This window comes from Martes martes, assembly GCF_963455335.1.
Source record: "Martes martes genome assembly, chromosome: 17".
Classification (NCBI taxonomy): Eukaryota; Metazoa; Chordata; class Mammalia; order Carnivora; family Mustelidae; genus Martes; species Martes martes.
The window spans coordinates 51,599,205-51,625,437 of NC_137905.1; the positions used below are offsets into that span (position 1 = coordinate 51,599,205).

At 55.6% G+C, this 26,233-nt stretch overlaps 1 protein-coding gene across 2 annotated transcripts; it reads left to right on the top strand.

Moving 5' to 3' along the window:
- Nucleotides 1-1,257: 1,257 nt before the first annotated feature.
- On the top strand, nucleotides 1,258-25,345 carry KASH5 (KASH domain containing 5). Of its 2 annotated transcripts, XM_080828784.1 has the most exons (19): nucleotides 1,258-1,283; nucleotides 3,337-3,474; nucleotides 7,438-7,542; nucleotides 8,029-8,215; nucleotides 8,687-8,751; nucleotides 9,940-10,006; nucleotides 10,278-10,439; nucleotides 10,890-11,007; nucleotides 11,350-11,400; nucleotides 16,596-16,673; nucleotides 16,935-16,991; nucleotides 17,224-17,283; nucleotides 17,897-17,961; nucleotides 18,125-18,212; nucleotides 18,524-18,646; nucleotides 21,190-21,248; nucleotides 23,015-23,060; nucleotides 23,923-23,987; nucleotides 24,071-25,345. In XM_080828784.1, the coding sequence occupies exons 2-19, from the start codon at nucleotides 3,432-3,434 to the stop codon at nucleotides 24,456-24,458; spliced, it is 1,827 nt and encodes a 608-aa protein (XP_080684910.1). In that variant the 5' UTR covers nucleotides 1,258-1,283; nucleotides 3,337-3,431; the 3' UTR covers nucleotides 24,459-25,345. The 2 variants fall into 2 exon arrangements, with proteins under 2 accessions (XP_080684910.1, XP_080684909.1); XM_080828783.1 differs by lacking the exon at nucleotides 1,258-1,283 and having other exon boundaries at nucleotides 3,326-3,474; nucleotides 16,596-16,991; nucleotides 18,509-18,646.
- The last annotated feature ends 888 nt before the right edge of the window (nucleotides 25,346-26,233 follow it).

A 26,233-nucleotide genomic window follows, 5' to 3' on the forward strand; every position in this document is an offset into this window, starting at 1 on the left:
AAGCAGTTTGGATTCCATCCATTGGTTCGTTCATTCATTCAACTTTTTTTTTTTTTTTTTTTTTGAGCACTCACACTGAGCCAGACACGTCCTAGCCCCAAAGCAGCTTCTTACTGCATAGAGCTCACATTCCAGTGGGGGTGTTAGTACACGGATATACAACATGTCACGTTGTGAGACACCCCATCAGGACCACTAAGAAATAGTAAGTGGTTAGTGAGATGGGGGCCTAATGCAGTGTGCCAGGGGAAGGTCTCTCTGAGGAAGTGAAAACTGAATGAATGGTGGTGGCGTGAACAGGAGGATGCAGGACTCCTTTTCTGTGTCTCTGCTAGCAAAAAGGCAGAGGAGATGGGACATCTTGTGCCCCAAATCCCTATTCTTTTTTTTTTTTTAAGATTTTATTTATTTATTTATTTGACAGAGATCACAAGTAGGCAGAGAGGCAGGCCGAGAGAGAGGGGAGGGTAAGCATAAGCAGGCTCCCTGCTGAGCAGGGAGCCCGATGAGAGGCTCGGATCCCAGGACCCTGATATCGTGACCTGAGTCGAAGGCAGAGGCTTTAACCCACTGAGCCACCCAGGCGCCCCCGAAATCCGTATTCTTGGGAGTCGATTTTGGATTAGTTCTCTAGCCTGGAAAACTGGGAATATTTTTCCCCCACTCTCTCTTATAAGGAATGATTGAGACGGTTTGACAAAGAATCTTTCCGGGACCAGAGCCAGAGGGCGTGGGAGTAATAGTGCAAGAGAGGGTAGGACATCATTGTGACGGTGACCTGGCACGGAACAAACGGCAGAAAGGGCATGCCTTAGTAGCTGATAAGAAGTGGGGGATGGACCAGGGGTCCCTCAATCCAAATCTCCCTTGCTGGGGCCCACTGCACCCAAGCTTGAGGCGGGAGATAAGACCCCAGCACACGGGACGCGAACGCCCCCCGCTTCCCCCACCCGCCCAGGTTCCTCCAGACTTGGCGCGCTCGGCCAATACGCATGCGCCCGCTCCACTAGGCGAGGTGCGCGACCTTGTTGCCCTACGCATGCGCGGCCTCGTGGTGGCAGGTAACCGACAAGACTAGAGTGAGCCTTTCCCCGGGGCGCGCCTGCGTCGCGGGGAGGAGCCCAGGTGGGGCGGGGTTTAGAGGCCGCGCGCGCTCTCGGCCCCGCCCTGCGCTCTCTCGTCTTTTCCCGGCGGGGACGACGCGCGCGCGTTTTCTTTCCCTGCAACTGCCGTTGGTCAGTCGTGGTCCCCCGCGGTGTCCCGGGACTGGGACGCGGGCCCAGGTACGCCCTGGCTGTGGCGAGGTTCTCCAGAGAAACCCTGTTAGAGCCCCCTCATCGTGGGGGAGCGTCCCCAATATCAAGGCCTTCCAAATATTGTTAAAATTTTCCTGAAATCCTGACCAGATACCCTCAGAAATACTGAGAAGGACTCAGCAAGAAGTCCGTAGATGACCCCTGAAATCTTGTCAGAACCTTCTCGAAATTGTGTCAGACTTCTCCCTCAGAGCCTGCCAGACTACCCCCCCAAATCCTGTTATGCTCCCTCCCCTCTCCCGAAGTCCTCTCAGAGAGCCCCAGAAGCCTGTCAAACCCGCCAAAAGTCCTGTCATATTCCCCTCCCGGATCCTCTCAAGAGACCTCTGAAATCCAGCCAGACACCCTAGAAATCCAGAAACACCCCCAGAAACCTGGTCAGAGATCCCTTTAAGATCCAGACCCCCTTAAATCCTGCCTCTAGCCCCCTCCTGCTCAAACCTGCCTGTCAAAGACCCTCCCTCACTCCCTCACCAGGAGTTTACCCTCCATTCCCTGTCAGGGACTCCCAGTGCTGGACCCTCCCTCACTGGTGCCCCACAGCCATCACCCGTTGTCCAAACCCTGGTCCTGTCTCCCTTCAAAGGCCGCTTTTTCTAGGACATTCTAAAAGCTGCCAAGAAGTGTGGACCCAGCAGGTGCCAGGGAGATCAGGGTCGAGGGAGGACTTGGTGAGGGAAGGGGTGACGAGCAGGTGGGGTGAGGACAGACAGGCCCCAGGTGACTCTGTATTGACCATGTGCCGCAGAGTGCCCAGTTCAGCTCCAGTGGGCACTGTTGTCCAGTGTAATTATTAATAACACCCTTCTCACCCTTAAAAGTGCCCTGGACTTGGGACAATAAGTCATACTGGACAACCAGTCAACCCGGTTATAAGGGAGGCAGGACAGGTCATTGTTAGGGCACAGAGGAGAGGGTTCCTAACTGGTCCAGGGGCTCAAGGAAGGCTCCCCAGGGAGGCTGTGAGCCAGGGAAGTGGCCATAGGTGAGGGTGGTGTGTGTGATGTGATTTGGGCCTGGGAAGACCGTGGAAAGATATAGAGTTCCCATGGCTGTGATGAGGGTGAGGGACCTGGAGGTCAGCCAGTGGGGAGAATAGTGACAAAATGAGTCAAGGAATTGCAGGGAGCACTTTGTCCCATATGAGCCAGAGGGGCTGGGACTTAGTCCCGAGGGCACCAGGGATCCATGGCAGGAGTTGGAGTAGGAGAAAGATGGGGTCAAACACACAAGAGGCCAACAGTTCCAAATACAGGCTGATACGGCAGAATGTCTGTCACCCAGGGCGGTGTGGGAGCCCAGGGATAGCAGCTCATTCAGAAACATTTTCCCAGAGGAGAGGACATGTGAGCCAAGACTGGAAGGGCTAAAAGGAGGATCCCAGGCAGAGACCTAGAGGTGGGAACAGGCAGGCCAGTTTGGGAGAGAGCATGTAGTTCAGAGCTCCTGGAACTGCAAGAGTGATTTGGGGCAGGGAGGCAGGCAGGGCCAGGCCATGGAGGGCCAGATCCAGGGTCTAGGCTCAGTCCCTGGGGTGCTGGGGAGCCATGGGAGAACACTAAGCAGGGGATGGGCAGGTCAGCTCTGGGACCCAGCACGGATGGACTGGAGGGGAGATCCTCGAGACTGGGAGGCGAGGGAGGAGGATGGGATGAGGGTCCAGGGGGAAAGGATGGGGCCTGGCCCAGAGCTGTAGGGAAGGAGAGGAGGGGATGGGTAGAGTCATAGGGCAGGAAGGACAAGGTTGGGGACTTGACGGGCTATGGGGAGAAAGGGTGGAAGGGGGGAAGCAAGGAGGCAATGACCCCCATCCACTAGCCCCCCTCTTTGATCTCTGCTGCCCGCTTCTCGGCCCCCCATTTTCCCAGCCCACACCTCCAATCCATAAAACAGGTCTGAGCGGGAGCTGCTCTGGTCGCAGCAGGGGTGGGCAAACAGGTTCTGAGAACCCAGAGCGGCCTGGGGCACAGGTGGGGCAGGGTGGCTGGTCTGAGGAGGCCATTCCCGTTTGTCCTTCCAGGAGCGCTCAGAGTCGGAGAGCCTTTGTCAGCCCCTCCTGGTGATGGAGGCAGGCTGTTAGCTTCTCCAGCAGCTGCAGAACGACCAGGGTGGCCCATGGATGTGCCAGAGAGTCGGGCAGGTGGCCCCGCTGCAAAAAGTAGGTGGCTTGGCCCCCTGTTTACCCCGTGGGAGGATGAGGAGGGAGCAGTGGGGGAGCAGGTGCCAGCTTGTGCCTCGGGGACCTGGGAGAGGTGGCTTGGGTGTCTGAGCCTCCACCTTGGCACAGGGTGGGAGTGGGGGAGCGAGCTGTGTCCCAACTGTCTGGACACTGTGTATCTCACTGGCTCTGGGGCAGCTAGAGCAGAAACCTCTGCTCAGAGCACCCTTCCCTAACAACCTGCCAGCTCGGTCCTCACTTCATTCAGATCTCTGCTTCCTTCGAAAAGGTTACTTTCACATTCTCTCCCCTCTCCCGCCTCTCTTCATAGCACGGACATCTGTTTGTCTGTTTCATCTCTGTCTCTCCCACTAGAACTTGAGTTCCATGAGGTGGGGTCTGTTTTATTCACTCTGGTATTCCCGGTCCCTAGAGCAGCGCTGTCCCACATGCCAGCCATAAATGTAATTTTAAATTTTGTTAGTAACCACATTTAGGGGTTTTTTTATTTTAAAAAAAAATTATATATTTATTTGAGAGAGAAAGAGAGTGGAGGGGTTGGGGCAGAGGGAGAGAGACCTGCAAACAGACTCCCCACTGAGCACAGAGCACAACACGGGGCGTGATCCCAGGACCCTGAGATCATGACCGGAGCTGAAATCAAGACCTGGCCTCCCAACCAACTGAGCCACCCAGGCGCCCCAAGTAGCCACATTTAGAAGAAAAAGAAACAGGCAAAATGGGAACAATAGATTTTTATTTAACTTACTATATCCAAAATGGTAACCTTTCAGCGTATAATTAATATAAGAATGTACTGGAGATAGTCTTTTGATTTTCATACCAGGGCTTCAAGACCTGGTATGTAGTTTACAGTAACAGAGCATCTCAATTCACACGTGCCACAGTTCAAATACTCAAGAACGGCATGTGGCAAGTGGCCGCCCTAAAACAATGTCCAACTTGTAGGTGCTCAGTTATAGTCCCTGATTGTTTGGATGGATGCAAACCAAAGCCTCATGAAAACCAGCTTCAGGAGGAAGAGGCAGGGAGACAAGACACTGGGTGGCCTTCTCTGAAATTCACCTGCTAGGTGGGAGAACTCATTGTGATGGGGGAGGAGGCTCCCACCCTAGGGGAGAGGCAGGGCCGCTTTTTCAAGGCTCCCCGTGTCCAGCAGCAGAGCCTGCATCTTTTCTCAAGGCCACAGGCCTGGACTCTGGCCTCAGGAGGCCTTCCAGAGGGGAAGGCAGGAGGGCAGACACCTGGTTGTCAGGACCCAAGGGCAGGTGGATAGAGTGACTGACATGGCAACTTCGTGGGCACCAGCAGAGGGCGTGCGGCCACCGTTCCCGTGGGTGAGGGCTGAGCCAGCTCTGGGAGGCTCCTGAAGGAAAAGGAAGGACCTACCGGGGAGAGATGGAGCCAGACAGAGGAAGGCTGGGGGTGGGAGGGAGAGAAGCGGAGACAGCGGAGGAAGGAGACAGAGGCTTGGGGAAGGGAGAGTCACCAAGATATGGGAAAAGAACCCAGAGATGGAGAACCCAGAGATGGAGAAATGAGGACGAAGAAAATAGAGAGGCAGGGATCCGGAAAGAGAGGGATGGGGAGGAAGATGGAGAGGAGGAGTCAGAGAGAAAACTAGAGAAGGGCAGAGACATACAGAGAGAGGTACAGCCACTGAGGACGGAAATGAAGGAAAGAGAATAGGAGAAGCAGTGACTTGTTCCTGAGGGGCCCCAGGAAGGGACCGTAGACCCATGTGAAGCCCCTGCACCAGACAGTCCAGGGCTGACTCTGGCTCCACTCTCCCTGGCTGAGCAGCCCTGGGGAGTGAGCTCACTGGGCTCCCGGTCCTCCTGGGTAACCTGGGGAGCACAGCAAGAAGAGATAAAGCCCCAGGAGGGGCCCTGGTGTCCCCTAACTGTGGGTCCCCTCCCCCCTTCCCTAAGAGCGTGGGTTCAAACGTTCAAACCTGAGGGAGCTGAATTTTAGCTCTCTACAAAGAACCCCGGAGAGTAGAAGGAATTAGATAGAGGGCCTGTGGGCTCCTGCATGGTTCAGTCCGTAGACTGTGTGACTCTTGATCTCAAGGTCATGAGTTCAAGTCCCACATTGGGAACAGAGCCCATGGGGTTTTTTTGTTTGTTTGTTTTTTAAAGATTTATTTATTTAGTTATTTGACAGAGATCGAAAGCAGGCAGAGAGGCAGGCAGAGAGAGAGGAAGAAGCAGGCTCCCTGATGAGCAGAGAGCCTATGCGGGGCTTGATCCCAGGACCCTGGGATCATGAACTGAGCTGAAGGCAGAGGCTTTAACCCACTGAGCCACCCAGGCTCCCCGCAGAGCCCATGTTTTTATTTTTATTTTTTTATTTTAAGATTTTATTTATTTATTTGACAGACAGAGATCACAAGTAGGCAGAGAGGCAGGCAGAGAGAGAGAGAGAGAGAGAGGAGGAGAAAACAGGCTCCTTGCTGAGCAGAGAGCCTGATGCAGGACTTGATCCCAGGACCCTGAGATCATGACCTGAGCCGAAGGCAGAGGCTTAACCCACTGAGCCACCCAGGCGCCCGGGCCCATGTTTTTTTTTTTTTTTTTTTTTTTTTTTTTTAAAAAAAAAGAGCATTCCTATGTTGAACAGGTGACCTGGGACAAGTTCCTAACTTCTCTGTGCCTTGAGTTTCCTCATCTGTAACGTGGGGATAATAATAGCAGCTACCATGGTCCATAGAAAAGTCCCAGAAGAGGAAGGGCATCTACTAACTGCTAGATAAATATTCAGCTCTGTGACTGATCCTCCACCACCTGCCAGGCCTTTGGCCCAAGGCCTTTCTAGATTTTATCTCAGTTCTCCCGTAAGAGGGGGGGAACACCCCCATTTTCCAGAGGAAGAAACTGTGGCTCAGAGTGTCTATGCTCCTTGCTCAGGCCTCCCCTTGGGTCTGTCAGACCCCGCAGTCTGTGCTGGGCCTGCTGTTATACCAAGTTGTTCAAGGGCAGGGCAGGGAGTCTGGAAGGTCACTTCCAGTCCCAGTGACTCCTGGGATGGAGGATCTCCTGTATCTTGGAGCATTTATTGAGTGCTTACTATATGCAGACACTGTGGATACAGCAGTAAACCAACTGCTGCGGGGACACGCACATTGTGTGTTCGTGTCAGGAGGGCTGTTCCCATATACAAACCCAGCCCTCCCAGCCCTGGTAAGGTAGGAAAGGATCACTACCTGCCCATTTTACTGGTGGGGAAACTGAGGCTCCGAAAGGAGAATTGACATGCCCATAGTCATGTGGCTGGGCTCTGAGCTCCTAACTGCTCCCCCACCGCCCGCCCTCCCTAGATCACCCACCCCCCGCCCTCCCTAGATCACCCACCCCCTCTCATCTCAGGCCCCTGGCTGTGGGCGCCAATGATGCCAGCCTGGCCTGGGGATTCAGGTAGGAGAGACCCGCCTCCCCTCCCCCGCCTCATGCAGGCGGGGAGACCGGAGATGTGGCTGGCAGAATCGATCCAGGCTGCCCGCGCCTTATTGGATTGTTCCTGGCTCCTGAGCCCCTCTTCACCCTCAGCTCCTCCCAGAATCCTCTCTTCTTTGCCCTCCTCCGCTCCTAGCCCCCCTCTGAGCAGAGCCTGGGCGGCAGGGGAAGAGAAGAGGAAAGGGTGATCTCAGAGCCTTTGTCCTCTGGGCTCCTGAGTGGCTTGGACACAAAGGATTAGACAGCATGGGGCACTTCCTGGCATGAAAGATGGGGTCCACATCCTCAGGGTGCAGAGTGCAGAAGCCACTCAGAGACCCTTAAGTTGCTTTCCCCTCCCGCCCCAAGCTTCCTGGCTGTTCCCCATCAGCCCCAACTCCCAAGTAGCTCAGAATAAATTCCCTCCCCTCTGCAGGAGCATGGGACCTAGGGTCACTCTTTCTTGGCCCTCTTCTCATGGGTGGGGCTGACCCTCTTGTCTCCCCAGTGTACCTCTGGGACCAGTTGGAGGAGGGGAACCTCGGGACGCTGCTGAGCTTGGAGGAGCAAATACTCAACTCTACATTCGAAGCTTGTGACACCCAGAGGACAGGTTGGAGGGGGGCAGGATGGGGGCCAGGCAGCAGTGGGCCTGGGAGACATGAGGAGTAATAAGGGACAGAGGGGGCTGCTGGGAACTGGGAAGCCGTAGAGAAGGGGCTCTTCTTGGGGGGCCTGCAGGGTGAGGTGGGTGATTGTGGGAAGCTTTGGGAAGAAGGTAGATAAAGGGATGGAGGCCGTTCAGGGTGAGGACATTAATGGAAGAGGGTAGGGCCTGGGGAGAGGGAGGGAGAGCAGCCACTGTGGACCTGATGGGGTACAGCAGGTCCTCGTGCTCCACCCTGTGAGTGACGATGGCTGGGCTCCATTTCCAGGTGAAAAGGCTGACTCAGAGGAGGGGAAGGACCTGCCCAAACTGTCTGGGTTAAGCTGTGGTACAGGGGTGCCACCAGCCCAGCCACTGGTGTCCTACTTTCAAGCCATCACCTGCCCCTGCCCCACCTGCCCCAGACTCCCTCACGGCATGCTCTGTCCCCAGGCCTTGTGGCTGTGACCCACGTACTAGCGTACCTGGAGGCTGTGACAGGACAGGACCCCCAGGATGCACGCCTCCAAACACTGGCCTGCAACCTGGACCCCAATGGGGAGGGCCCTCAGGCCACCGTGGACTTGGACACCTTCCTGGCCGTCATGAGGGACTGGATCGCTACCTGTCAGTTGGATGGGTGGGTCTCTGCACCTCCAACCCTCCCCCGGAAAGTCCTTCCTAAGATCCAACCTCACGACTGCCTACCGCAGCCAGCATCCTTTGGGCACAGGGACCTAATGTGGTTTGAAGGATGAGAGAAAAGTGAAGAGATGGGGTTGGGGGGATGGGGTGGAGGGTCTGAAGACAAAGTTCCTGGGGTGAGGAGGCAGAAGTAAAAGGGGCAGGAAAGGGAAGATGTGGGGGAGTTGGGGGGCTGACAGAGGCCCTTCCCCATCCCTTCTCCAAACCCAGTCCTTGCCCCTCCTGCTTTTCCATCTGGCTCAGGCCTCTTGCCATCTGGCCTTACCGTCCTCCCCACCGTGGTGTTGTCAGTGCTCCTGCTCTCACCTGACCTGGCCCCTCCTCCCGCCACCAGCAATCCCCCTGCATGGCTGGTCGGGATTGGGGGTGGCTGCAGGGGGCTCTAAGCCTCATCCCTTTGATACAGGGGATTAGAGCTGGAAGAGGAGACAGCCTTCAAGGGGGCCCTGACCTCCCAGCAACCGCCATCTGGTGAGACTACTATATATAGAATGAAGCAGGCAGGCCCAGGGTCAGACAGTGGGAGGGACTTCCCACCTGGGGATGGGAGCCAGGGACATTGGGTGGGACCCCTGGAACATTTGCTCTCGCCTAGAGCTGTGAGTTTGGCTTTCTAGGCACCTCCATGGCTGTGTCCCCACCTTCCCCGAGCTTTGGGGTTTTTTTTTCTTCAGGGGCTGGTTCCAAGTCCTCTTCCTAACTGCAGCCCTATCATAGAGGCCTGCGAGGCCCTGCCTACTTCTTGTCAGCCATCACTGGGCTCCTGCCTGCTCTCTAGTCTCTGCTCCCTCAGGCCTCCTGGCTCAGCCTGGAATGCACTAGGTGCCTGCCCACCACGCTCTTCCGAACCCTAAACCTCCCACACCTGGCTGTGGTGCCCCGGGCTGTGGTCCCTGGCTGTCCGGGCTCACTCACAGACCCGCATTCCTTTCCTGGAGAAATCTGACCATCTGATTCAGTTCCCTGTTCTGCTGTTTGGTTAGTTGATCCTTTCCCCCATTTTATCCCCAGGACCTCACACATATGAGGTGCTCCATAAAAAAGTGTCCCTGTTACACCTTGCAAAAACAGAACAAAGCAAAATAATAATAATCACAGCTTTCTTGATGTTCCCTTGGACCTCTTTCAGCAAGGTCAAGGGACAAGGGAAACACCCCTCTGCGTGGGGGAAGGGACAGGACGAGGAGGCTGGAGGCCAGGAGGCTGGGGATGAGGTTGTGGTGAGGGTCCGGGAAGAGAGGGAGAAGCCTGAGCTAGGACTGGCTGAGACAGCGAGGAGCGTGGGGCAGATTCAGGGAGGAGGATCAGGGCCTGGGATGGGAGGGACTGTGGAGATGGGGAGGAACAAGGGAGCCAGGACAGCCCAGTGAGCGGGTGAGTGGGTGGGAAGGAAATCGGGAAGAGGAACAGGTTTGGGGGTAGCTAAGGTGCTGCTGCCCAGTGCTGTGATGAATTCAGGGCTTCGAGAGAGTTCCAGCCTGAGCTCAGGGTATCAGTGAGCAAGAGGCCTTTCAGACGGTGGATATAATCGTACCCCCAGGAGCAGAGGAGATGACCCAAGGCGAGGGTGAGGCTAATGGAGGCCAAGCCCAAGTCCTGGGGCTCCCCGACACCTAAGGTCATCGGGGAGCCCACCACCCTCTGTCTCTCTCCCTCCAGGATGCCCAGAAGCTGAGGAGCCAGCCAACCTGGAGAGCTTTGGAGGCGAAGACCCCAGAGCTGAGCTGTACCTATGCCCCAACCCCCGCACCTTCCCCACAGCCCATGCCCTCCAGCCTCCCTGCCACAGGGCTCGGTGGGGTCCTTCGGGGGTGGGGGGTGGTGGGTAAGGGATGGGCTGTGGGGGCGCCCGTGCTGCTAGGCCTGGGAGCGCAGGGCAGTCTCTCTCCTGTTCCTCATTCTCCAAAAGAGCCTTGTTTCCCCACCACCGCCACCCCCACCTGGGAACGGAGGCGGGTGGGAGCTTTGGCCGGTGACCATCCCCTCCCTGACCCCAGGCCCGCCACCGCCGACCTGCTGAGCAGCCTGGAGGACCTGGAGCTCAGCAACCGCAGGCTGGCCGGGGAGAACGCCAAGCTCCAGCGCAGCCTGGAGACCGCCGAGGAGGGGTCCACGCGCCTCGGGGAGGAGATCGCGGCCCTGCGCAAGCAGCTTCGCGGGTGGGCTGTCCACGTGCTCTCCCTGCCCCTCCTGCCCTGTCTTCCACCCTGCACTGCCCCGTCTGCTCTTCCTCTTTCTCTTTTGTGTTTCCCTGGCTCTCGTCTCTCAGCCTCTTGGGTTCAGACTCCCCTCTCTAGTCTTCTCTGCGTCTCCATATCAGCAGCCTATGCCTGCCCTGTGCTCTTTCTCGTGTCTGTCACGTTCCCCTTATTTTAGTCTCCTGCTCTTCCCAGGTTTCTGTCCCACCCCCTTAGTTTTTTAAGTAGAAACTGGGTCTCTGTGTCCTGTACTAGGTTCTTTCCCCGCTTGTCCCTCTGGGTTTCTGTGCCCCACGCCACCCCACCCCACCCCACCCCCCAGGTCCCTGTCAGGATTTCTCTGTTGCTTCCGACTCTCTGAGAGGCTCTGTCTCTCTGGTCTCTGTTTCCCTCGTGTGCGGCCCCCCTCAGCACCCAGCAGGCTCTGCAGTGTGCCAAGGCTGTGGACGAGGAGCTGGAGGACCTGAAGACTCTGGCCAAGAGCCTGGAGGAGCAGAATCGCAGCCTCCTGGCCCAGGCCCGGCAGACGGTGGGTTCTGGGCAAGGGATACAAAGGTGCCCTCTCCCTTCCCCCTTTCTCGGAGTCCGAGCAACAGAGCCTGACAGTGGAATGGGAAGGGGCAGAGGTTACCCCGACTTTCTCCCTGACTCCAGGTCCTGCTTGATCTGACTCAGGGTGCAGACCTATTTGCCACCCCTCTCATGACAGAGGGGACAACAGGAGCCATCAGGGCTCCCAGACCCATTCTCCCAGCCTTGCTCCTCCATGACCCAGACCCAGGATGGGTTCCCAGGTGTGGGAGAAGGGAGAAGGCAAGGAGGCCCAGGAGGCCCAAATAGAAGCCTTTGTCCTCTCTCTGGGGTCTTTCAGGAAAAGGAACAGCAGCATCTGGTGGCCGAGATGGAGACTCTGCAGGAGGAGGTGAGCTGAGGCCCAGTGTCCACCCCCACCCCTACTCCTTCCCCAGTCCTGGCAATCTCCGGCCCTACCCCTGTTGCCCCCAAACACCTCCGGCAGCCTGCACCCAAATACCCTGACAGTCTGTAGAGGGAGATCCCAGAATCTCAGTAATGTACGAGTGTCTCTGAAGGTCACGGCGCTGCGTGCCCTGGTTGGTAAGACTGTGGGGCATGGGGCGGACTGCCTGGGCTCGTGCTGGGGTTGCCTACGTAAGCATGGGTCGGTCCATCTCCTCTCTGTACCTCGCCTGTAGCAGTGGCCAAATAACAATCTCCCTCGTTGGGTGGTGTGGGATTTAAACACGGGGATGCTTGTAGTCTTGGGCAGGAGGCAGGACCCATGGGCAGTGCTTGCTGAAAGTTTACCCCTGTTGCTCATATGTTAGCATTTTTTATGGTGGAAAGAACACAGGCTTTGAAGTCAGCCCTGAATTCACATCCCATCTCTGCCACTTACAAGACAGGCCACCTTCAGGCATGTGACTCCCCCTTCCCGAGCCTTTGTTTTATTCTCTGAGAATGGGAGGAGACTATCTGTTCGGCAGGATTGTCTTAGAAATAAATGACAGCACTCAGCCGGGGGCCTAGCGCAGTGTCTGAAATGGCCCAGTTCAACCACATGTCTGATTCGAGCCCCATTCTGTCTGACACAGAGGACATGATCTTAGTGCATCTGGGCCCACCTAGTCCTTTTTAGGTGGAAACTCATCAGTCAATGAAACTCGTCACCACCCCTCTGCAAGGTGGCATCTAAGTGGCTGAAGACCCACACGGCATCTCAGTGCTCCAGGAGGCTGCCGTCCTCCCTCAACGTCTGTTCTCTCTGCTGGTCACAAGATTGACGCTCATCATCCCATCTGGTCCTCAGCCTTAGTCACCGCCACACGCTGGCGTCCCCTGGGAGGCTGGCATTGCTCTGGTCTCTGGACATCCAGTCCTCACTGCATCTGCTGCCGGTGGCCCTCTGGAGCCCCAAGACACGAGGGCCTCTGGGGTACTCCCTCAGCCCCTCCCACACCCCTCCAGGGCCACAGAGGAGGCTTAGCCGATTTCCTGAGACTCTTTGTGGCCACAAGGGGCCTTGTTGGGCCTCTCTGCCTCCAGTCCTCACACAGCCATCTCCATTCTGTTACTCACAGGCCTTGCTGGTTCTGAGACTGAGCTGAGAAATGCTCCCTCTCGGATTCCCAGACATCCCAGCGGGAGTGTGGTTCAACTGCGACCTTGCTCTCCACCCCTCGCAGCTAACCCGGGGCTTGGGGCTGGCGCAGGGCCTGTGTTCCCTCTACTTTCTTCTTTGACCCTCCTCCACCCCTCCCCTGCCCTAAGGATTTCTACCCAGTCCAGACAATGGTACTGATTCTGCCCGATCCCCCCAAATCGCTTTGTCCTACATCTGTGTTATGGCTTTTACTATTAAAAAAAAAAAAAGATTTTATTTATTTGATAGTGAAAGAGAGCACAAGCAGGGGGATCGGCAGGCAGAGGGAGAGGGAGAGGGAGAAGCAGGCTCTCTGCAGAGCAAGGAGCCCAATGTGGGACTCGATCCCAGAACCGCAAGACCGTGACCCAAGCCAAAGGCAGATGCCCAACAAACGGAGGCACCCAGGCACCCCTGGGTTTTACATTTAAATCCAAAATTTTTCCACTATTGTTCTCTGGCTCCTCCAAGAAAATTCCGTCCACTGGGATGATGGGAATCTCACCATGGCATGGCTGCCACAGTGTGAGGCATGGGGTTCAGGCAGGATGTGACTGTTTTCTTCCAGAACATCTCTTTTTAAGAAAAAGGAGATGGGACACCTGGGTGGCTCAGTCGGTTAAGCTGCTGCCTTTGGCTCAGGTCACGATCCCATCCAGGGTCCTGGGATCGAGTCTCACATTGGGTTCCTTGCTCAGCAGGGAGCCTGCTTCTCTCTCTGCCTCTGCCTGCTGCTCTGCCTGCTTGTGCTCTCTCTCTGACAAATAAATAAATCTTTAAAAAAAAATCTTAAAAAAAAAAAAAGAAAGAACAAGAAGAAATTTTCCCTAAAGCCCCATGGCAGAACCTCCCTCTTATATCTTATTGGCCAAAGTGACATTATATGATTATAGCCAAACCACTCCCTGGCATGGGCACTCCAACCCTGGATGGGCCAAAACACTTCCAGCTCCAAGGAAGAGAACACTGAGGAAATGGTGGCTTCAATCTGAAGGACACTTACTTCCTTAACAAGAGACTTTGAAGTTCTCTGTATTGGTTTGGTGACTCGGGCTTGTTCGTTGGCCTCATGATCTCAGATGGCTGCAACAGCTCCACCCTCGTGGTCTTATTCAAAGCAGGACAAAGCGGGGCCAGCGGGCCCAGCTAATGCTCCTCCCATGGCTCTCCTTTCATCAGAAGGAAAAGCACCCCCACTATACCCACCATCCCAGCATACCTCTCTTCCATCACGCTGGCGGGAATCGGATCACATGACATCCCCAGCTGCAAGGGATGCTGGGAGAATATTTGACCTTCCTCTGCCTCTGGACTGGAAGATGAGCGAGTGAGAGGGGGCGAGAATGGCTGCTGGGTCAGCTGTCCAGTCAGTTCTCCTGAATCTGCCGAGACCTCCCGAATCTTCCCCCCCCAGAGTGGGGCTAGGACCCGCCTGCCCACGTGGAGAGTGGACCCCCAACGAAAGCAGAAGGACTAAGAAGGGTGAATTGCAGCCAGCAATCTCTGCCTCCTCCCGGCGCAGAAGGCCTGCTGCCAGGTCACGTGCCTTGAGCAGCGCCTGGGACATCCTAGGCGCTCGATAAACCGGAGCTATTCTTGGTTGCCTCCCTCCCTACCTTTCCCCTGCCCACAGCAGCCTACAGAGCATCTATAGATGGAGTTCTCAAGTTACAGGAGAATAATGCTGGTGTAAGGGACACTCAGGATACTCGGCTTTCCTATAGAGAATCTTCAGAGCAGGGCTCGGGTTACTGCAGAAGAAGGCAGGAGAGGCTGAGTAACCAGGTTCCCTGCTGGGCAGCCCAGAATCCAGCCTCCAAATCCCCACCAGGTGGACAGATGTTGACACAGCATTCCTGGCCTGTCCTTCCTCTGCCCTTCACCTGGCAGCCCAGGCTCGCGGAGACCAAGGAGGAGGGACAGCTGATGGAGGACTTGGAGCCCAGCCAGCTGGAGAGAGGGCGGAACTGGCCGTGGTGTCCCCAGGGGCATGGGGAGGAGGGGCGTGGCAAGGGAACTCCAACTGCCTCTCGGCCCTGTAATGCTTTTGCCCATGGCTGCTACACATCGAAGTCAGCACAAGTTGCTACGTTTTTGGTGCCTGGAAAGTCTCGACTGGAGTTGGGGCCATTTTATTGTCAGATCCCATTTCACAGCTGGCATGGGCTGCCCCTTTCCTGGCCCCCTTGTTTTCTTGGATAATTCTCCCCCTGGAGGACTCAGGGTGGCCCAGCCTTGCCACTTCAGAAAGCCCCTCATCCAGGCTGCACAGGGCCCAGGCCCTAGGCCTCATCAGAGTCTGCCTCCTGAGTTGTTATCATCTGCTTCTGCACCGGTCCCCACCTCTAGCGATGAGCTCCCTGAGGCCAGAGATGAAGCTGTTCCCCATTCTCACCCGGGGCTGCGTCTCACCCCAGAGAGAGTCAGATTCGGTGAGTCCACTCACTCACCAAGTGACCTTGGCCAAGTTTCTTAGCCCCTCCACTTACCAATTTCCTCTGTAAAATCAGAAGGTGAAGCCAATGAAAACATTAACAACCAGACATGACATTCTTCCCGAATGGCACAACGTGACATGCATAGCAGCACCCGGGAAATCTTCCTCCCAAAAAAATTGAACAGGAGCCTGGACAGGGTCCTGGATCTACCCACCAGTTCCAAGGAAATGAAGAGGTTGGACAAATATGATGAACGTCCTGTGGAGGGAATGAGAACTCAGGAAGCCAAAACTGAATGCACAAATTCTACAGGACAAATAACTTGATGTATTCCCCAAAAGACGTGCCCCAAAAAGTACCTGGCTTAGGACAAGTGGGCGACCATTTGTCAGAGGAAAAGAAATGAGACATTTCAAAAGCCACAGTCAACCTTGTTTGGATCCTCCTACAAACAAACTAAATGTGACAAGACCTTTGTGAGACAAGCAAAATGGAAAAAAAAAGAAAAATCCACAAATTTGATATAAGATTATAGTAAGGAATTATTACTTTTGTTAAGCGTGATCATGGTGTTGTGAGTTTGGTAAAGTAAAAAATTCCTTAAGTAGGAAATTATTCTTTTTTTAAGATTTTATTTATTTATTTGTCAGAGAGAGTGAGCACAGGCAGACAGAGAGGCAGGCAGAGGCAGAGGGAGAAGCAGGCTCCCTGCTGAGCAAGGAGCCTGATGTGGGATTCGATCCCAGGACCCTGGGATCATGACCTGAGCCAAAGGCAGCCGCTTAACCAACTGAGCCACCCAGGCGTCCCTTAAGTAGGAAATTAAAATGCCGGAGTCATTCTAGGCAGAAATCACAGGCTACATGGCATTTGGTTTAGAGTCATCTGTTAAACAAACAAACAAACAAACAAACAAAAAAACCAAACTTGGAGAATAGGGAAGAAACTAGGAAAATATAAATAATTATTGAAGCTGGCTGGTGGGCAGTGGCAGTCCATTATACTGGTATTTTTACTCACATGTGTGTGGAAATATTTAGAATGAGAAGTTTTGAAAGTATCTTTAAAATATATATTTTGTATTTTCTGAACATTTGGTATGTGCCAGGCACTGCTCTAAATGTTCTGTGCTTATTAACATAGAGTAGCATGTGTTTGCAATGAATTACCTCCTGTAATTCAGGAGGTCCTAGGAGCCTAGGGGTAAAGGTCTCAACCTTTCTGTGCCACACTTGCCTTTATCTGCACGATGCAGGAGGAGACACGAGGTAACACGTGCAAGGTGCTCAGACGTGCTCGCAGATACTGTTATGAGTGGGTCCTGTCTCCTCAGACCAGCACCCGTGACACACAGAGAAATCACGGCTGAGATCTCGTAGGCGGGGTGGAGGGATTCAGTGGGCCCAAATACATAACGTGCTCAGCACGAGGCTTGTCGTTGCCGGTCAGGTGATCAGGAAATGTCAGCTGCGGGCGCTAACATTGCTGTTGGCTGAAGTGGTCCTTCCTTCCTTCCAGAACGGGAAGCTGCTGGCGGAGCGGGATGGAGTCAAAAGGAGGAGTGAGGAGCTGGCCACGGAGAAGGAAGTTTTGAAGGTGCCACCCCGTCCTAGTGTCACTTCTACCAATTTCAGTCGCTCCAGCCGAGCGAGGGCGGGGACTTCATGGAGCCGCCAGGCTCCCAGGGCTCCAGGCAGCTCGGCTGAAATCCCTCTCTGGGTGGCTGATGTCCAGAGACATCACGGGAGGTTGAGGAGGGGGGCTCGGGAGAGTTGGGTGGGCTGGGGAGGACAGCACCAGCTGAGGCGAGGCCAGTCCTGGAAAGCTGGACGGATGGATGGACTCCTTCCTCGGCAGCGGCAGCTCTATGAGTGTGAACGCCTCATTTGCCAACGAGATGCTGTCCTCTCGGAGGTGAGGGGCCTGGGGGTGGCAAGGGGACATTTGCTTTCCATGTGCTCCTGCCCCAATGTCTGGGTCTTATCCCTGGATAAGCAGCAAGCCTGTCCCTGCAGGACCTAGAAACCTGATGTTCTCCCTCAGGCCAGAGCTCCTCCCCCAAGCTCACCCTGCCCGTCTCCCCTACCCCTGCCTCTGCATCTTGGCGGAGCTGGGCCTCGTCTTACTGGGCTTTGGGCTTCCCCAGCGCACTCGCCATGCGGAGAGTCTGGCCAAGACGTTGGAGGAGTACAGAACGACCACCCAGGTAGCCTGCTGCCTTCCTGCCCTCGGGCCGCTGCCTGGCCCTGCCCTTCTGCCATCTCTGCGATTCGATGCCTCTTTCTGCCCCAGTCTGTCTTGTGGAGTGTGTGTGTCTCTGGCCTTTTCACTTGTCTTCTGTTCCTTTCTCTCTCTCTCTCTCTCTCTCTCTCTCTCTCCCTATGTATCTCCACCTCCGGTCCATTTTCATTCTCTGTGGGGGTCTTGTCAATGCATTTCCCCTGCCCATCTCTCTGTGCGTCTGCCTTTCTTTGATTTAGTCTGTCTGTCTCCAGGGGTGACTCTACCCTCCGTTGGTCCCTGATCATTAGGAGTCTCCTGCCCCTCGCATGTCTTTGCCTCTCTGTGAGTCTGTGTCCGTCCATGTCTCTTGTTCTCAGTTTTCCGGGCTGCTGGCTTACCTTCTCTGTTCCTGCTGCTCTCTGTCTCTCTTTGGCTTCCTAAGTTTCTGTCACTGCTTTCTTCCCCTTGTCCCTCGGCAATACATGTCTGGAGGAGCCCAAAGAAGTCAGGGGAGTGGAATTGACTGTAAGAGGAGCCCAAGGCTGGGAGATACAGAAGAACGGAAAGACAGGGGTCCCCCACTCCCTCCTTTGCAGGAACTGAGGCTGGAAATCTCACATCTGGAGGAGCAACTGAGTCAGACCCACGAGGGGCCGGATGAGTGAGTAGAACGTCAGGGGTAAAGGAGGCAGGAGGGGAGCCCAAAGGCAGGGGGCCCCCAACCTCCAGCCACAAGGTGGGCAGAGCTGCCACCCCAGAGTGGGTGGACTGACCCGTAGTGGGCAGGCGCGGAGAGAGCCGTCCCTTCTTGACCACGTGGCCAGGCTACTGGAAGGGGCCCAGGCGAGAAGAGTGGGCTGGACCAGGCTGCTGCCCCCGTCACTGGGCGTGGAGATCGAGGCCATTCGGCAGGTAGGCCTGGCTCCTCGGGAACATCCCAACCCACTGCCGGCCACAGCTCTGACGCAGCCCTGATTCTCACCCACCCCGTCTCCCCCCAGGACCATCTCAGTCCTTTACCTCATCCCTACCCCAGTCCTTGGTCCTGCTGCCAAACCCTTCCCAGGTCTTGCCTCCACCTGCTCCCCAGCCCAGCCTCACCCCTGCCGCACCCCCCCAGCTCCTCCTACCCCCTGCCTCAGCATGTGTCCCTCCCCATCTCTGACCCATCTTCTGCCTTCGCCTGGCCCTCCTGACATCAGAAACAGCTTCTGCTTTCCCAGAAACAAGAAGTGGGAGCTGCGGCTCTCTCCAGCCCTCTGTGTGGAGTGTGGCAGTGGGAGGAGGTTATCATTGAGACGGATGAGGAAGTGGAGTTTCTGCCTGAAGCCCCAGCTGGGACACTGGTGAGCATGGGTGGGGGGGCTCCGAAACCACCAGAGTCCAGGAGCTGGGCGAGGGGCCTGGGACTCCATGTGCCACGGGCTTGCTGCCCATTCCATGGGCAAACGTTGACCGAGGGCCTCCTGGACACAGGCCCAAGCCAGGCAGGACACCATCCCTGCCCTCTGGGGAATGGCCCTCCAGGCGAGTAGACAAGAGCAAACAAAGTGAATGCAAACTGCACAGTGGTAGTTTTGTCGTTAAGAAAGCACTGGCAGGAAGTGCTGCGTTTACAATGGTCCTGCGCGGGGAAGCCACGAAGTGAATCATTCCTCCGGACACGTTCAGCTTTTACTTTGGGGATACAAAGCACACCTTAAGCACATACCTTAAGCACAGCTTAGCAAGCCCATGTGGAGACCTTGAACTCAGCCATGGCGGTTGTTTTCTGACTTCTGTAATTACCTGAGCAGTATTTCCACATCCTTCGAAACAACCGAGACAACTCATCTTCAGTGTCCACAACAGAAAAGTGAGGTTTTAATCTACTAGTGCCAGAAGTCTCTCTGTCTGTCTTTTTTTTTTTTTTTTAAGGAAATATTGCTAACAGCTTACACATTGTCTTGAAAATAAGACAGCTTCAGAATTATACGGTTCCCCATTCTTAAAGGAGAAACTCATTTCTTTGCTCATTTTCTCCCTGGGTTGAGAGAAGCTTTTGCGTTTCCCTTCAATGCCTGTGCTGTTTGGTTTCTTTTTTTAAGATTTGTTTATTTATTTGAGAGAGCGAGAGAGCTCGTGCGAGCGCAAGTTGGGGGAGAAGCAGAGGGAGAGGGAGAAACAGTCTCAAGCAGGCTCCACACCGAGCACGGAGACAACAGGGGGCTTCATCTCACCACCCTGAGATCATGACCTAAGGAGAAACCAAGAGACAGATGCTTAACAGCTTAACCAACTGAGCCACCCAGGTGCCCCTGATTTTTCATTTACCTCCCCCAGTATCTCTGCAAGGTAGGCATCCTCACCCCTCATCCTGTTACCCATGGGAAACTGAGGCTCAGAGAGGTCACACGTTCCCAGTCACATAGCCTATGGGTGGCAGAGTCACATCCTTCTGAGGAGCTGTGAGTCAGAGTGAATTCCTCTGGGAGCTCTCGACACCCCATCCAAAGGAGCACTGACCCAGGCCTCAGGGTGCTACCAGCTCTGGGTCCTAGAACTAAGGCGCAGAGCCCCTCGGAGCCTGGTGGGGAGATCGTGCGAATGGGCCATCCCCATGCAGAGTGATGGGTGTGCAGAGGTGGGGGCCAGGCCCTGAGGGAGCCCAGCAAAGGGAAGACCTGTGTCAGGTGGGAGACTGGAGAGGTGTCACTGGGAAACCGACACTTGAGTTTATTTCGGAGAAGAGAGAGAAGCTGAGCAGTGTCAGGAGAGAGAAGCCTTCCTGGCAGGGAAAAGCACACACATGAGGATGTGGGGCATGAAAGCATAGAACACGGTTGGGCAGCAGAGGGAGTGGCGGGTGGCTGGAGAGCCATGGGGCCCGATCACAACAGGAATTACCTGTAAATCAAGCAGGGAGATGGTACTTTTCTCCATCGAGTCCCAGGATGGCTGAGGGCAGGGAGGGGTTGGTGGTCAGCTCTCAATATAGAAAGATCCCTCTAGAAAGATCCCTGGTGGGGACGGGGGAGGGGAGAGCCTATATGGAGAGCATGGGGACTGACTAGACGCTGGGAGGCCAGGAAGGAGGCTGGGGCAAGAGTCCAGAGGATAAAGCCTGAGACAGGCCAGGGCCTTGGGATAGAGGAGGAGGGATGGGCAGAGAGAAATGGGGCAGGAGAGATGGGGCTGGGGGTCTGGAGTGCTAGGAAGGGAGAAGACAGAGAGACATCAAACTTACCTTGCAGGGACACCTGGGTGGCTTAGTGGGTTGGGCATCTGCCTTCAGCTCAGGTCATGATCCCAGGGTCCTGGATCGAGTCCCACATCGGGGGTGTCTGCTTCTCCCTCTTCCCCTCCTCCTGCTCGTGCTCATTCTCTCTCTCTGACAAATAAATAAAATCTTAAAACAAAAAGAACAACAACTTACCTTGCAGCCTAGTGAGATGGGGTCCTGAGGGATGGCCAGGGAGCTTCCTGGGGTCAGTGGGTGCACAAGCCTGGAGCTCAGGGATGTATGTAGGAAACAGTGTCAGGTTGGCGACTGAGGCCGCAGGGAAGGAGGAGAAACTAGGACCTGGGTCCTAAGAGAGAACAGCTGGGCGGGGGGGCTGCCCCCAGACCAGGAACGTGGGAGGAGAAGGGGATGCAGGAAGGAAATGCCGGGCTTCCTTTAGGTCCACTTGAGTAAGAGAAGCTTGTAGGAGTGTGAGAGGTTTGGGGGACCTGGAGTCCTGGGTGCTGAGGAGAAAGGAGTCTGGCTTCTACTCCTGGGGGGGATGTGTGTAGAGCCAGGTCCCCCGACCCAGGGAGGGAACCCAAGAGGAGGGCAGGCTTTAGAAGCAGGTGGGTAATTCTTGCATGTGTCACAGCCCAGGAGACTTACCCTCGCCTTTTCCTACAGAGACACTTGCAGGGAGAGCTAGCGCACCTTCAGGGAGGAAGGAAGGAGCGATCGATGTGGTAAGAAGCTTCTTCCTTCCAGAGCCATCCCCCTGGCTTGGGGTGACACCACATTCTTGGACATTGTACAAAGACTGGAAAAGCCCTGGGGGGAGTTGCACATCATTCCCTCCCCCCGAAGTGACCCTTGGCCTGTGAACCAGGATGAGCCACCCCCGCCTTCAGCATCTCCTGGTCTAGAGGGAGACAGACTCTGACCCAGCCGGTTCTGGGAGGACATCTGGCGGGGAAGGCTTCCTGGGGACATGATGCTTGAATGGGGTCCCATAGGAGCAGTACTCATATAGGAGACTCTTAGACAAGAAGACAGCTGTCTGGCTGATGGGACAGCTCAGTCACTGGGTCAGTGTCACTGAACACACCTCTCCCAAGGCCTCCAAGGAATCCTGGGATGAAGGAAACCCAGACTGGCCCAGGGAGAACACCCAGGTAGTTAAGAGACAGTCGGCGACTCTGGAATCAGACAGCCTGGGTTCAAATCCCGTGATAGGGGTGCTGTGAGCATTACTGTCCAGAGCTCCAGCCCTGTGATTGTTAGGAAGCTCAGCGGCAGGCCTCTGGGGAGAGATAAAGCACGAGATGTCTGGACCTATCCTCCTCAGGCCTGGCCTCGGGGCCTGTGGTTTCCTGTGATGCCTCCCGCTGCACCCCCCTTCAGGCTCTCGGCTGCAACAACTAATGAGCCGCCTGCCACTGGCCTCTAATTGGACTTGTCTGAGAAAGCTGAGATTGGGCAGGAGGGGGGCTCCGGAGCTATGACCCCACCCCCCACCCCGCGTCACCGGGGAAGGGAAGGGAGAAGGGGCTGAGCAGCAGCGGGGGTGGGGGCTGGACATTTGAATTTCCCAGGAGCAGGGCAGTATGACCCACAGATTGGGAAGCTGGAAGCAAAGGAGGTAGTGAAACCCATGGCCCCTAAAGCTGACCAGGGTGAGGGCTTGGACCTTGAGAGGCGCTGGGGGAGGAGCCTCCGGGGGCCCAAGTGGCCATCCCAGGAGATGAGACAGCTGACTAGGCAGAGACTAGGGGCTTACCAGCCGAGATGCCTGTTTGGGTCCTAGTTAAAGACACAGTTGTGTCCTGAGGGTATCAGGTGGCGGCAGCTGGAGGGCTGGACCCCTGGTCCCCAGTGAAGGTGGTAGCCTGTGGTATGGACGTCCAGGTCTCCAAGGGACATCTGGGTTGGGCAGCTTGAGGTCTGAGTCCCAGAGGGGTGTTTCAGGGGCTTGGGCAGTTGCAATCCTCAGAGGGGCAGGAGCTGAGGGCTTGCCCACCGAAGAGAAATGATTTGTGGGGGAACTTGCTCACACAGTTGGCTTCTGGAATCCCGGTCCTAAAGGAAGACCCAGTAAGACTGACACTCGCTGAAAGCGGCACAACCCCCCAGGCACAATTAGGGGGCCAGTCTACACCTGCCCTGAGTCTCCGCTCCGAGTCTCTGGTGTTTGGGAGAGTAAGAGAGCAGAAGCCTCAGCTCCCAGCTGTAGCATCAGATAGCGGAAGAGAAAACCAGTTTGATCAAAAGACCCTCTTACCCGTTTTCGGGGTCACACACTCTTTTGAGAGTTTGTTGACAATTCCCCTGCAAAATATGCACAACAGACCTACACCCAGCAGCTTGCTGGGGCTCCAGGACACCCCCAGGCCCATCCATGATGCCTGCTCCCCACTAAGACCCCTGCTTTAAAGGCTCATCCAGCCCTACAGTGGGCAAACGGGAGCCAGGCCGAAGCAAGATGCTTGCAGTGACTCTGTTGTCCCCTCAGGTTGCCCAGAAGAGAGGAAGAGGAGGAAGCAGTGCCCCAGATCATGGTAGGCAGTCCCCAGCACCCCCTCCCAGTCCCCACCCACTCCGGGGCCTTGAGGAGGGTGACACAGTGGCAGCTCTTCCCAGCCCTCACCCACACCCCCTCTTCTCCCCAGCAGACAGAAAAATCATTTGGCTGAGAGATAACAAGGCCCTTGCTACAGCTAATGAGAGCGGACAGCGCCGTGGGGGGAGGCCTGCGGGCCAGTGGGCGGCCAGAATGTTCCCGGGGGACCCCCCAAGCACACACAAAGGGCCACAGCAGCTAAGCCCCAGGCCTCACAGACGTGGCTACACCCCCGGAATGCGAAAATGCACACGCACATGCACCCACACACAGGAAGGGGCTGGGCCGGCCCCAGCCAGCCCCAGAACTCCCTGGAGCACAGCGCCTGTCACAGCTCCCCCGCCTGGCACCACTCACACCAGCTGCTATGCTCCTCCGAGCCGCAAGGCGTGGTGCAGGTGCCCATCCCCATTCTCAGGCATGGATAGGGAGGGAAGCTCGGGGAGGAGAGGCAGGAAGCCTGGGGTCCTCAGGGTAGGAATATGAGAGCCCAAATGTGTGCCAGGCATCTGGGCCCCTTTGGGGTCCAAACCCTCCAAGAGGGTCTCTCTGAGCAGCCTGACCCCAAAGCCTACCTCCCCTTCCCTCCACGGAGATTGGACCCCACCTCAGTTTCCTCGCAGCTGACTTGATGGATGATCTCTCCTGAGCTGCTGGCAGCAGAGCTGGGAACCCAACCCTGCGGGGTGTCACACTGCACTCCACCCCCTCCCATGGGGTCACTTCTGTCCAGTGGCTTGAACCAAGGGCCTCTCCCAATCCAGGACCCAGTCTCGAGTTTGTTTCCTTTGTCCCTCCAGGCCAATCTCCCCAGCCCTCTGGGGGACCCACATCCCGAAGATGTTCTAGGAAGCCCTCCTGAGAGGTAACAGAACCCACCGGGACTGGAAGGGGCCTGGAGGCGGAGGAAAGGGTCAGCGTGATTGCCTCGCCCTCCTTTCTGTCCAGCAGCCCCACCGAGCCCGAGCCACAGCAAGCATTGGTGCCTGTGCCCAGAGAGCTGGTCCCCATCAGGAGACCGGGCTGGGGCCAGCTGTGCCTGCCCCCCCTGCAGCCTGAGCCACTCAGGTGCGCCCCGAAGCATCTCCAGAATGAGGGTGGCCGGCACACGCTGGGGCACTGCCCCCTGTTGAGACAGCCCCAGCAGCCACCCGCCCTGGGGCCCTCCCTGAGCGCTGGGCTGCCTCCCACCGGGATCACTCGGCCCCCGCTGATCCCAGCCCCTGTCCTGGGTCTGCTGCTGCTGCTGCTGCTGTCCGTCCTGCTGCTGGGCCAGTCCCCGCCGCCCACCTGGCCCCACCTCCAGCTCTGCTACCTCCAGCCCCCCCCAGTGTGAGCCGCTCAGAGCAAGGTCTACTCAGAGAATTCCCGGGGAATCCTACTGTTATTACCATTGTTGTACCGTTAGCTGGGAGGGCTCCGGTTTGGGGACCCTAGATACAGTGCTCCAGGATCCGCACCCCTGTGTTGGGTTTTTATGTGAAGTTTTTTGGTTTTTTAACACTGGTGACTACATTTCTGAGGGATAGCAAAACACACCCAACAATGGGTGAAATACTAGGGGTTTATCTTCTTCCTAAAACAAGTCTGGAGGAGGGCAGCTATGAGTCCACAGCTCAGTCGCCACAGCCTGGGGGATGAGGGAACTATGATTCTCTGTGATCCTCTCGGCCCTTCCCTCTTGCTCGGAGACGGTAGGTGTGGCTTCATACGTCACATCTGTCGGAAGGAGGGGACTTGTCGCTTCCTTTCTTTATAAAGAAAAGACGTGGCCTTCCCAGAGCCAGCAGCAGACCTGTGTTCATGTCTCATTGGCCGGAAGTGTTTGTTATGACCCCTCCTAGCTGCAAGAGAGGCTGGGAGACTGAGCTCCTCTCCCCTCTCCTGGCAGAAAGAGGGAGAGAGACACATGGGCCGAGCACACATCACAGATGTCCCCTGCAGGGCAAACAGCCGGCAGGAAATGGACCAGTGTGCCACTAGCTTACTCATCACTTACTGCTCATTCATGTGCTGCGGTTAGACCTTAGAAGATAAAGCCGTGGGGGCGTCTGTGTGGCTCAGTCCATTAAGCGTCTGACTTGGGATCAGGTCATGATCTCAGGGTCCTGGGATGGCCCTGCAAGGTCTCCCCACTCAGGAGGGAGTCTGCTTGTCCCTCTGCCCCTCGCCCACTCATGCTTGTATGCTCTCTCACTCTCAAATAAAATCTTTCAAAAATTCATTAAGTTATTTGTTAAAGAAAGGAAGATAAAGCTGTAGAAAATCAGGCCCTCCAATGCCAGGCTGAAGAGCCCTGGTTTTCTCCTGAGGATGATGGGAGATTTCAGAAACTTTATTGCTTGTTTGTTTGTTTGTTTGTTTTTGTTATTTATGCTTTAATTGAGACACAGCTTGCATACAGATAAATGGACGTGCTTGCTTCAGCAGTGCATACACTAAAAATGGAACCATACAGATAAATGGACAAATCTTAAGTATTAGGTGCATGAGTTTTCACATATGCAAACAACCACAAAACCAAAACCCGGGTCAAGATATGAGCAATTTCAGCACCACAAAACTCTCCTTGGGAGAGTTTTGGGCAGGGGAGGGTCAGAGTCACCCCTGTTTAAAGGCAGATGGTGGGGACACCTGGGTGGCTTAGTGGGTTGAGCCTCTGCCTTCGGCTCAGGTCGTGATCTCATGATCTCAGGGTCCTGAGATTGAGCCCTGCATGGGGCTCTCTGCTCAGCAGGGAGCCTGCTTCCCCCTCTTTCTCTGCCTGCCTCTCTACCTACATGTGATCTCCTTTTCTCTGTCAAATAAATAAAAGAAAATCTTTAAAAAAAATAAAGGCAGATAGTGATAAAGGTAGCTGTAGGTTCCATGGGAACCCAGAAAATGCACTTAACCTGTCCTGGAAGGATAGGGATTTTGTCCCTATTAGGTAACATCTGTGTGCAGTCTTGAAATATGAGTAAAGTTTGTTACATTGAGCAGGGACCAAAGGAGGGTGTCATGGGCAGAGAGAATAGTGTGTGTGTGAAGACCAGGTGGTGGGAAAGTGCCTCTGTGGGCAGAGAGCCATAGAACCACCATGCTGCTGGGATTAAAAAGAAAAGAGGAGGG

Excerpts from the sequence above, each read along its gene's own strand:
- KASH5 (XM_080828783.1), top strand. The coding sequence starts at position 3,432 with ATGGATGTGCCAGAGAGTCGGGCAGGTGGCCCCGCTGCAAAAA. Across the intron at positions 11,008-11,349 it reads TGGCCCAGGCCCGGCAGACG|GAAAAGGAACAGCAGCATCT; the intron begins GTGGGTTCTGGG and ends GGGGTCTTTCAG. Across the intron at positions 16,992-17,223 it reads GAGATGCTGTCCTCTCGGAG|CGCACTCGCCATGCGGAGAG; the intron begins GTGAGGGGCCTG and ends GGGCTTCCCCAG.